Source organism: Coenobita brevimanus, chromosome 26, assembly GCF_032717465.1.
Source record: "Coenobita brevimanus isolate Jiangsu-jjx chromosome 26, ASM3271746v2, whole genome shotgun sequence".
NCBI lineage: Eukaryota > Metazoa > Arthropoda > Malacostraca > Decapoda > Coenobitidae > Coenobita > Coenobita brevimanus.
The window spans coordinates 44,568,870-44,581,184 of NC_136979.1; the positions used below are offsets into that span (position 1 = coordinate 44,568,870).

Below are 12,315 nucleotides of genomic sequence, written 5' to 3' on the forward strand. Positions count from 1 at the left end.
GAAGTGGGCAACGAGAAAGCTTGGGATTGAGGAGTGGCTGGTTAGTGTGGTTGTGGCCATGTATGTGGGTGCTCACACCCAAGTAAGGGTGAATGGAGATTTGAGTGATTGAGTTTTCTGTGACTGTTGGTGTGCATTAGGTGTCAGTCTTGAGTTCCATGTTTATGATGGTACAGTACTTGAAGCCCTCTCACATGACTTCAGAAATGGACTTCCGTGGGAGATGTATGCCGATGATTTGGCATTGATTGCAGAGAATGAAAGGGAGGCAGAGGAAAGATTTAGGAAGTGGAGAGATGGTATGAGACACAAGGGCTTAAGAGTAAATGTAGATAAAACAAGAGTGATGGTATCCAGGGCTGATGGTGGTACTGTCAAAGAAGAGGGAGAGTGGCCTTGTGTGATTTACCACAAGGGCATGGGAATTAATTCCATCGTGTGCAATGTTTGTGATAAGTGGGTGCATACAAGATGTAGTGGTATTAGAGGTTGACTGCAAGATAATGCTGATATCTTGTGTATGGTGTGTCGGTGAGAGCATGTGGAGATTGCCAGGTGTGAAAGGATTGATCTTGCTAGTGAGTCTCTTGAGTATGTGGAAGAGATTTGTTATTTGGGAGACATCTTGTATGCTGGAGGTGGGGCTGGAGCTCTGTGGTTAGAGTGAGGAATGGTTAGAAGAACTTCGGGGAGCTGTTGCCTCTCCTGACCTTGAGAGGGCTCTCCCTCGGTGCTAAGGGATCTTTTTATACAGCATATGTTAGGAGTGTAATGCTGTATGGTTGTGAGACCTGGGCAACAAAGGAAGAGGATATTCGCCAGCTCAGACGTACAGAAATGACAATGATTAGGTGGACGTGCAGTGCGTTCTTGAGCGCTAGGCCTGAGGAGACTAGATTTACGATGAAGGAGTTGAGAGATAGGATGAGATTGTAGTGTATTGGTATTGTGATGAGGAGAGGTAGATTGAGATGGTTTGGGCATGTGGTGAGGATGGGGGATGATAATTGAGTGCAGAAAGTGAGAAGTGTTAACGTTAGGGGTAGGATTGCAAGAGGTAGGCAAAAAATACTTGGGATGAGGTCATTGAGTGTGATCTCAAGGATAAGGGACTGAATAGGAAAGCTGCCAGAGGTTGAGCAGCATGGAGAGCCGCCAATAGATGATAAAGGCCAACTCATGTGAGCATATTGGAGCCTTTAAAAACGAAATGAAACAAAACAAAATGAATTGTTGCACACACTATACAAGACTCTGAATGAATACAAGGGGTCCTCCCCTAAAGCGGGTATTTGCATCCTCACTGACCTCACATTAGGCAAATATTGTATTAGAGGGACTATTGAAAACCCCTATTTCCTTCCACAGCCTTGCCCAAAGTCCACTTTTCTCCCCTTGTGGTACAAAAAAAATTTTTATACCCCCCAATTTAAACCTCCTAAAAGCATTAATATGGTTATAAAAAATACATTATGTCAATCCAGGACTATTTTTATTTTTTGTACTGTACTTTATGTGAGGAGAACGGACACACGTCGCTGGAGATGAGGTGGAGGAGGAGAACACACACTAAAATTCATCAAAGTCTGTTTCACAAGCAACACTCCAAATATTTCTTTCTAGGTCCTTCATAGCTTCTTCATCCTCTTGTCGCTGGATATCCTCTTGCTTTAGACCAGTGGCAGCTTGTCTGGCGAAGTAACGAGTGATCAGTGACTGTGTACGACGGTTTACTCGGTCGGTGTGCATACAATTGTAGATGCTGACTGCATCAACAATCTGCTTAATCACATCGTTACCTCTTGCAAGGGATGGGTCGCTGTCAAAAATGAACTCCTTGAGAGACTCAGCTTGACTCAGGATTCAAATTACCGCGTTAGGCTTACAGTTCCCGCGTTAGAATGTTAATTGTGTTGCATTAGAGCAATATCGTGCTGCATCAAACCACGTTAGGGGAGGACTGCTTGTTTATTGCACCTGACGGCTTCCTTTCAGTACCATACTTGGTAATCCCAGTACCTCTGTTGTACCTTCTCAAAATCCTAGAATGCAGCATCATAGTTCTGTGATTTCATTATTGTCAACCCTGCTAGTCAACACTTGGGTTACAGTTTTGTACCTTGTGTGGCATAGAAAGAGTGTTTGTAGACTTTTTCTCACAGGTTAATGGTTTCATTGAACTTAAAGCACTATGCTTTGGAGGTCTTGTATTCCATGTGAATGTGATGTATCTGAAATTGAGTTAAAATGATGAAAAGGGTGGTGATGTAATATACTAAACAGTAAAAACCCATTATAACAAGCAGCTCTGATGACATGTTTCCTCTGCAGATTATGGCACAACAAAAGACTGGTTCTGCTGGTGGCCATGTTGGTGGGTGGCTACTACGCTGCCTACAATACCCCAGGACCACACAGAGCTGTTAGTAGCTGTTTGTGATTCCAGTATGAGATAGAAGTACTGTAGTAGTAGTTGCAACCCCAGGCTCATCTGAAATATTAACCCAGTGGATTGCAGGCTGTAGTTGCCCATTTTCCACAGCTAACCAACCTCCAGCATGAAATAGAAGTTCTGTAGTAGGAGTTGCAACCCAAGGCTCATCTAAAATGTTAACCCAGTGGACTGCAGGCTGTAGTTGTCTGTCCTCCACAGTTAACCAGCCTCCTTACTAGCGACTGGGAAGTAGATGAGGGATGTTTTTATAACCTGGCAGTTGAACCATCTGGCCATGTTGGTGCCACCACCTAAAGGCTTCTCTCTCCAACATGACCAATATAAAATGCAACTCTTAAGCAACCCATTTACCCCTCACATCATAAACTACAACTCACAGAAAGTCTACTTTCTTCCTATTATTTTTCTACACAACACAACACACACACACCTTAATAGCATGTGTTGAAAATTTCAGCTTTTAGATTCCAAGTATGATGGGTGCAGAAAGTTGCAGTGTGACTTGGGAATTCTAAAGATATTTTTGTTAATATAACTTAGTTTTGCTTTGTAATAAGCTATTTAAAAACAGTGACTTTTTAAATGTTTTTGTGGAATTTCCAATAATTTTGAACTTGCTTTATAAAATTATTATGAAAATGTGTGTAAAATGGCCTGAAAATCATGAAAAATGATTGCCAAGTACTTGCTGTTATAATATATCAGATAGGTATATGTGAAGCTACAGAATGTGGTGAAATTTTTTTGGTCAATCTGACGGAGCTAGGATTTCGAGGGCTTGAATGATGAGTGAATGGATGTGTGACCCATTGAATTGGGCAGACTTTGGCTGTCTGGAGCTGGCTACTTCTCTCCCTGCCCTAGGGTGAGAAAGGAGGTCCAAATGATGATAATGAGTAAAACCTTGATATAATGGACTTCAATATACCGGAATTCTCTTTTTTCGGAATCAAGGAGCTGTTGGACTAAATTCATATACAGTATATCGGAAAAAGTCCGATAAAGTCAGAAGTAGTCCGGACTGCCTGACCATTTCAGCTACGTTCACCAGCCAGTTAGATAAGCAAAAGCCATGTTTATGTGTATTGTACTGTACGAGAGGAAGGAGTAGTTGCAAGGAGAGTGGAAAGGTTACAGGAGGATGAGAAAAAGGCAGAGTACAAGAGAGGAGTGGAGCAATGATTGGGCAAATATGAATTGGAGCAGATGGGGGACGTGGAAGGTGTGTGCAGGATATTTACAGAAGAAATATGTGCAGTATGTGATGTGGTGTGTGGGAGGAAGAGAAGACGAAAGGGGGTGCAAGGAACAGCATGATGGACTGAAGAGGTGAGACAGGCTGTGGCACAAAAGAAGAAAGCATACAATGAATGGATGAGAAATAGGGGCGTGGAAGAAGTTGAGAGGTGGAAGAGAGAGTTATATGTAGAAAGAAAGAGAGAGGTGAGAAGATTAGTAAGAGAGAGTAAGAAGAGAGTGGATGAGGAATTTGGAAGGAATTTGAGTGTAATGTGGAGGGACTGTAAGAAAATGTTCTGGAGAGAGGTGAAGAGAGTAAGACAGGGTGGAAGTGAAGTTAGCAGGGGAGTGAAAGATAAAAATGGTAGATTACTAGTGGAGAAGGGTGAAAAAGTGAGCAGATGGAGAGAACACTTTAAGGAATTGTTGAACAAACAGGATGGATGTAATGCGAGTATAAGTGGCTGGGAAATGGCTGGGAGAAGGAGGGAGGTGAGAAGACAGGAAGAAATCAGTAGGACAGAAGTTGTGGAAGCAATGAAGAGTGTTAAATTGGGGAAAGCCCCAGGAATTGATGGAGTGTGTGGTGAAATGCTGAAGCATGGGGGAGAGATAGTAGTAGAATGGATGTGGAAGATGTGCAGATTGGCCTGGGAGGAAGGTAGAGTCCCGGAGGATTGGAAGTCAGGTATAATTATTCCCTTGTGCAAAGGAAAAGGGGAAAAAGAAATGTGTGGAAATCATAGGGGTATTTGTCTTCTTAGTATAATAGGAAAAGTGTATGGTAGGATACTTACTGACAGAGTTAGAGAACGAACAGAGGAATTAGTTGGAGAAGAACAGGGAGGCTTTAGGAAGGGAAGAGGTTGTGTAGATCAGATATTCATTCTTAGATCTTTAGTGGAAAAGTTTCTAGAGAAGGGAAAGAAGTTGTATGCGGCTTTCATGGATTTGGAGAAAGCATATGACAGGGTGGATAGTCAAGGATTGTGGAAAGTATTAAGAATATATGGAGTAGATGGGAAGTTGTTGAATGCTATGAATGGTATTTATGATGGTGCTAAGGCTGCAGTGCGTGTGGATGGTGAACTAAGTGAATTTTTCTCTTTGAAGGTTGGGTTGAAACAGGGATGTGTCATGTCTCCATGGTTGTTCAATCTGTACATGGATGGGATAATAAAAGAGGTACAAGTAGGGTAGTGGATGTTGCAGTGGCCCTGGTGAGAGAGGATAGTGTTTGGAAACTCCTTGTACTGTTGTTTGCAGATGATACTGTGTTGTCGAGTGAAGACGAAGGGGAGCTGCAAGGCTTGGTGGATGAGTTTGGGAGTGTGTGTAAGAAAAGGAATCTAAATGTGAATGTAGGGAAGAGTAAAGTGATGGTCTTTGAGAGAGGTGAATGATGAGGAATTGGAAAATGTGAGTACGTTTAAGTACTTGGGTAGTGTGATGGGTAAGGATGGAGGTTTGGAGGGTGAAGTGCTTGAAAGGGTACAGCAGGGAAGAAAGGTTGCTGGTTCCTTGAAAGCAGTGATAAGAAACAGGGAAGTGAGCATGGAAGTGATAAAGTTACTACATGACAGTATTGTGATACCAACTCTAACTTATGGAAGTGAAGCTTGGACGTTGTTGGAAGGACACAAGTCAAGAGTGAGAGCAGTGGAAATGAGTTATTTAAGAGGAGCCTGTGGAGTCACATGGAGAGACAGGCTGACGAATGAGGATATAAAGGAGCGTTGTGGTGCTGATGTGGATGTGATAGGAAGCGTTATGAGGAACACACTGAGGTGGTTTGGCCATGTGGAGAGGATGGAGGGTGAAAGACTGACGAAGAGAGTGTATGTGAGTGAGGTGGAGGGGGGAAGAGGGAGGGGGAGGCTGAGGATGAGATGGAGGGATGGGGTGGAGAGGTATATGAGAGAGGGGGGTGTGAGTTGGGAGCAGGGCAGTGAAATGGCGAGGGACAGGGCAACTTGGAGGCGATTTGTTTGTGGCCACCCCAAACGGGATTGAGGCGTCTGGCAATAGATAGGTTGATATATACAGTATACAGTACCCTCGCATCCAACGCGGTAATATTGTCACGCATGGGTCCCGTGTTGGACCAAAAACGTGTTGGACAAACAACAGAGCTTATGGGGAAAAATGAATTATGTCAGCAACCCTAGGAAAAGTCACCCTAAATACCTACCATATACCTATACATATATCGGTACTACTGTAATTATAATAAGTGGTACTGTGCTATGAATGATAACTAACTTTTTAGGATAGTGTTGGTGGGCTTGCTGGGAATGGAACGTGGTATCCAAGGCTGTAGGTAGTCCTACTGGGTCCCCGGAGGATGGCTGCTGGTGTCACTAGCGGTTAATGGCTGCTGCTCCTCCTCAACCTCCCTCATAAATCCTTCGAAATTACACTCAGAATCACTATCTTTGTCCACAGCCATGGAAGGTCCTGCTTCTGCCTGTCCTAGCACTCTGTAAGCCTTCACTGCTGCCAGGATCTTGTCTTGGTTTTTTATTATGGTCCTCACGTTGGCTTCATTCATGTCGTAGGCCTTGTCAATGTCCACTTTCCTCTCCCCTTTCTTCTTCCTCTCGATGCTTTCTAGCTTGGTGGCCTGAGGGAGGTGCCGCTGCTTCTTGGGGTTCTCAGAAGGCTTCCTAGGCATTGTGAGCAGGGTAAAATGCAGTAACAAGGGCAGAAAAATGCAGCAAGAAAAAAGCACCTTCTAATGCGAATTATGTGACTGAGTGGCGCTGTGGCAGGAGAAATTTAAACAAAACATCACATGATAGCAGAAGCGTTTTTAATTGGGCGACATCACAATCACGACACAATAGCGGGCGGGGAAGGCTACTTGATCAGAAGTTTTTATTGTCTGTCAGCATCACGGGAACGTCCAGTATGACCGTGTTGGACCAGGGGTGATCGTTCTAGAGGCGAACTCTGCAGATTTCGCCCACTTCTCAGAGCTCCGTCCATGTTCTGCTAATGCACCCGCGTTACAGTAATTAAACCGAATTAAATCTTACTTACTTACGGAGGGGGGTGCAAGGAACAGCGTGGTGGACTGAAGAGGTGAAACAGGCTGTGGCACAAAAGAAGAAAGCATACAATGAATGGATGAGAAATAGGGGTGTGGAAGAAGTTGAGAGGCGGAAGAGAGAGTTATATGTAGAAAGAAAGAGAGAGGTGAAAAGATTAGAAAGAGAGAGTAAAAAGAGAGTGGATGAGGAATTTGGAAGGAATTTGAGTGTAAAGTGGAGGGACTGTAAGAAAATGTTCTGGAGAGAGGTGAAAAGAGTAAGACAGGGTGGAAGTGAAGTTAGCAGGGGAGTGAAAGATAAAAATGGTAGATTACTAGTGGAGACTGGAGAAAAAGTGAGCAGATGGAGAGAACACTTTAAGGAATTGTTGAACGTAGAGGATGGAAGTAATGTGAGTATAAGTGGCTGGGGAATGGTTGGGAGAAGGAGGGAGGTGAGAAGACAGGAAGAAATCAGTAGGATAGAAGTTGTGGAAGCAATGAAGAAAGTTAAATTGGGGAAAGTCCTAGGAATTGATGGAGTGTATGGTGAAATGCTGAAGCATGGGGGAGAGATAGTAGTAGAATGGATGTGGAAGATGTGCAGATTGGCCTGGGAGGAAGGTAGAGTCCCGGAGGATTGGAAGTCAGGTATAATTATTCCCTTGTACAAAGGAAAAGGGGAAAAAGAAGTGTGTGGTAACCATAGGGGCATTTGTCTTCTTAGTATAATAGGAAAAGTGTATGGTAGGATACTTACTGACAGAGTTAGAGAACGAACAGAGGAATTAGCTGGAGAAGAACAGGGAGGCTTTAGGAAGGGAAGAGGTTGTGTAGATCAGATATTCATTCTTAGATCTTTAGTGGAAAAGTTTCTAGAGAAGGGAAAGAAGTTGTATGCGGCTTTCATGGATTTGGAGAAAGCATATGACAGGGTGGATAGACAAGGATTGTGGAAAGTATTAAGAATATATGGAGTAGATGGGAAGTTGTTGAATGCTGTGAAGAGTATGTACGATGGTGCGAAGGCTGCAGTACGTGTGGATGGTGAATTAAGTGAATTTTTCTCTTTGAAAGTTGGTTTGAAACAGGGATGTGTCATGTCTCCATGGTTGTTCAGTCTGTACATGGATGGGGTAATAAAAGTGGTACAAGGTAGGTTAGTGGATGTTGGAGTGGCCCTGGTGAGAGAGGATAGTGTTTGGAAACTCCCTGTACTGTTGTTTGCAGATGATACTGTGTTGTTGAGTGAAGATGAAGGGGAGCTGCAAGGCTTGGCGGATGAGTTAGTGAGAGTGTGTAAGAAACGGAATCTAAATTTGAATGTAGGGAACAGTAAAGTGATGGTCTTTGATAGAGGTGAAGTCAGTGAATTTACAGCATGGTTGGATGGTGAGGAATTGGAAAATGTGAGTACGTTTAAGTACTTGGGTAGTGTGATGGGTAAGGATGGAGGTTTGGAGGGTGAAGTGCTTGAAAGGGTACAGCAGGGAAGAAAGGTTGCTGATTCTTTGAAAGCAGTGATAAGAAACAGGGAAGTGAGCATGGAAGTGATAAAGTTACTGCATGACAGTATTGTGATACCAACTCTAATGTACGGAAGTGAAGCTTGGACGTTGTTGGAAGGACACAAGTCAAGAGTGAGAGCAGTGGAAATGAGTTATTTAAGAGGAGCCTGTGGAGTCACATGGAGAGACAGGCTGACGAATGAGGATATAAAAGAGCGTTGTGGTGTTGATGTGGATGTGATAGGAAGCGTTATGAGGAACACACTGAGGTGGTTTGCCCATGTGGAGAGGATGGAGGGTGAAAGACTGACGAAGAGAGTGTATGTGAGTGAGGTGGAGGGGGGAAGAGGGAGGGGGAGGCCGAGGATGAGATGGAGGGATGGGGTGGAGAAGTATGTGAGAGAGTGGGGTGTGAGTTGGGAGCAGGGCAGTGAAATGGCGGGGGACAGGGCAACTTGGAGGCGATTTGTTTGTGGCCACCCCAAACGGGATTGAGGCATCTGGCAATAGATAGATAGATAGAAATCTTACTAATTATTGCTCTCCGTGCTGGACATGAATCGTACTGGACAAACGCGTGTTGGACACAAGGGTACTGTATGCTGTATATATATATATATATATATATATATATATATATATATATATATATATATATATATATATATATATATATATATATATATATATATGTATATATATGTATCTATCTATTACCAGACGCCTCAGTCCCATTCGGGATGGCCACAAACAAATCGCCTTCATGTCGCCCTGTCCCCCGCCATTTCACTGCCCTGCTCCCAACTCACACCCCCCTCTCTCATATACCTCTCCACCCCATCCCTCTATCTCATCCTCGGCCTCCCCCTCCCTCTTCCCCCCTCCGCCTCACTCACATACACTCTCTTCGTCAGTCTTTCACCCTCCATCCTCTCCATATGGCCAAACCACCTCAGTGTATTTCTCCTAATGCTTCCTATCACATCCACATCCACACCACAACGCTCCTTTATATCCTCATTTGTCAGCCTGTCTCTCCATGTGACTCCACAGGCTTCTCTTAAATAACTCATTTCCACTGCTCTCACTCTTGACTTGTGTCCTTCCAACAATGTCCAAGCTTCACTTCCATACTTTAGAGTTGTTGTCACAATACTGTCATGTAGTAACTTTTTCACTTCCATGCTCACTTCCCTGCTTCTTATCACTGCTTTCAAGGAACCAGCACCCTTTCTTCCCTGCTGTACCTTTTCAAGCACTTCACCCTCCAAACTTCCATCCTTACTCATCACACTACCCAAGTACTTAAACATACTCACATTTTCCAATTCCTCACCATCCAACCTCGCTGTACATTCACTGAGTTCACCTCTCTCAAAGACCATCACTTTACTCCTCCCTACATTCACCTTTAGATTCCGTTTCTTACACACATTCCCAAACTCATCCACCAAACCTTCTTCGTCTTCACTCAACAACACAGTATCATCTGCAAACAACAGTACAGGGAGTTTCCAAACACTACCCTCACCAGGGCCACTCCAACATCCACTACCCTACCTTGTACCTATTGTATTACCCCATCCATGTACAGATTGAACGACCATGAAGACATGACACATCCCTGTTTCAACCCAACCTTCAAAGAGAAAAATTCACTCAGTTCACCATCCACATGCACTGCAGCCTTCGCACCATCATACATACTCTTCACAGCATTCAATAACTTCCCATCTACTCCATATATTCTTAATACTTTCCAAAATACTTGTCTATCCACCCTGTTAAATGTTTTCTCCAAATCCATGAAAGCCGCATACAACTTCTTTCCCTTCTCTAGAAACGTTTCCACTAAAGATCTAAGAATTAATATCTGATCTACACAACCTCTTCCCTTCCTAAAGCCTCCCTGTTCTTCTCCAACTAATTCCTCTGTTCTTTCTCTAACTCTGTCAGTAAGTATCCTACCATACACTTTTCTTATTATACTATGAAGACAAATGCCCCTATGATCACCACACACTTCTTTTTCCCCTTTTCCTTTGTAGAAGAGAATAATTATACCTGACTTCCAATCCTCCTGGACTCCACCTTCCTCCCAGGCCAATCTGCACACTTTCCAGATCCATTCTACTACTATCTCTCCCCCATGCTTCAGCATTTCACCACACACTCCATCAATTCCTGAGGTTTTCCCCAATTTAACTTTCTTCATTGCTTCCACAACTTCTATCCTACTGATTTCTTCCTGCCTTCTCACCTCCCTCCTTCTCCCAGCCATTCCCCAGCCACTTATACTCGCATTCCTTCCATCCTTTATGTTAAACAATTCCTTAAAGTGTTCTCTCCATCTGCTCACTTTTTCACCCTTCTCCACTAGTAACCTACCATTTTTATCTTTCACTCCCCTGCTAACTTCATTTCCTGTATATATACTGTATATATATATATATATATATATATATATATTTATTCTGTACACACACACACACACACACACACACACACACACACACACACACACACACACACACACACGGGCTCAGTGGTAATGCTCTCACCTAGTGTCTGCTAAGACGGGTTCACTCCTTGTTCAGAATGCAAAAAGTTTCACTGACGAAGCGAGTGGGTACTGTCTCCGTTGAGCAAAGGTATGGGTGTGTGCGTGTGTGAAGGTCAAGGCTTTGCCCTTAGATCAGAGTATATGAGGTCTCAGCTCTCTTCTGGGAGGGTAAAAAGCTAATGATCACAGGCATCATGTGATGCTGACTGACCTTGTGAATTACACACACTCATTTCTCACCCACGCACCATCTTTTCATACCCACAGATGCTAGAGAGGACAGGTCACATGTTCTGGTGGTGTGCATGGTGGGTTTGGCTGGGTATACTATCCTCGGTGGGGCTGGGTACAGGCCTCCACACCTTCCTCCTCTACCTCGGTCCTCACATAGCCTCAGTCACACTCGCAGCGTACTCATGCAATACAGTCGAGTTTCCTTCACCACCTTATCCGGACGAGTGAGTGCCTTTGTTTTTAGTTTGTTGGTTTGTGGTGGATTTTATATTGAAATGTATAAGAGTACATTGTCATATTAATTACATTTTCCTAAAACTGTTCTCTTTCCATGTATTGTATTTGTGTACCCTGAGTACTGGCAAGCAATTGTTTTGTTGTCATAATGTGTATATGTACGATGTATATGTATGGTATCGTAGCAGCCAGGTCAGAGTATAGATCATTATTGTTCCTTGAGTACTTTATTGTACTGGTAGGTGATAATATTGCTGTATTGTCATACTGTCCATATGTACTCCAAATGTATGTCCATCTGCTTTGACAGTACTGCTAGTAGCAATATTGTCAAAGCAGAGGGAGTGTGGACATGTGCAGTCTGCCACACAGGCGTGGGAGGAATTAGCTCCATCTTGTGCAGTGTATGTAATAAGTGGGTGCATAAGAGATTTTGTGTTATTAAAGGTAGGGTGCAGAATAATGCTGATTTCATGTGTGCAATGTGTCAGGAAAAGCTTATAGAAATTGTCAAGCATGAAAGGATTGATCTTGCAGGAAAGTCTCATGAGTGTGTGGAAGAGTTTTGTTTTCTGGGGGACATTTTATGTTCTGGACGTTAGGCTGGAGCTAGCACTGTGACTAGGGTAAGGAGTGGTTGGAGGAAGTTAAGGGAGCAGCTGCCTCCTCTAACATTGAGAGGGCTCTACCCCTGTGTTAAGGGATCTTTGTTTGCAGCATGTGTTAGGAGTGTAATGCTGTATGGTAGTGAGACAAGGGCAGTAAAGGCAGAGGATATTCATAGGCTGAGACGTACAGAAATGACCATTATATGAATGTCTAGTGTGTCCTTGAATGTGAGGCCTGGGGAAGACTAGGATTGTAATTAAAGAGTTGAGAGGAAGGATGAGACTTGAATGTATTGATGATGTGATGAAGAGGGGTATATTAGGATGCTTTGAGCATATTGATAGGATGGAGGATGATAGCTGGGTGTGAAAGGTGAAAAGTGTGAACGTGGGGGGTTAGGGTTGCGAGAAGAAGACCAAAAATGACCAGGAACGAGGTC

The 12,315-nt window shown here is 43.5% G+C and overlaps 1 protein-coding gene across 1 annotated transcript in view; it reads left to right on the forward strand.

Annotated features, from left to right (window-relative positions):
- LOC145394204 (vacuole membrane protein 1-like) overlaps nt 1-12,315 on the forward strand; it is a 65,540-nt gene that overhangs the window by 31,271 nt on the left and 21,954 nt on the right. The window contains exons 3-4 of the mRNA XM_080268194.1: nt 2,332-2,422; nt 11,064-11,254. Coding sequence (XP_080124320.1) covers nt 2,332-2,422; nt 11,064-11,254 — 282 coding nt within the window. The remainder of the gene's footprint in view (nt 1-2,331; nt 2,423-11,063; nt 11,255-12,315) is intronic.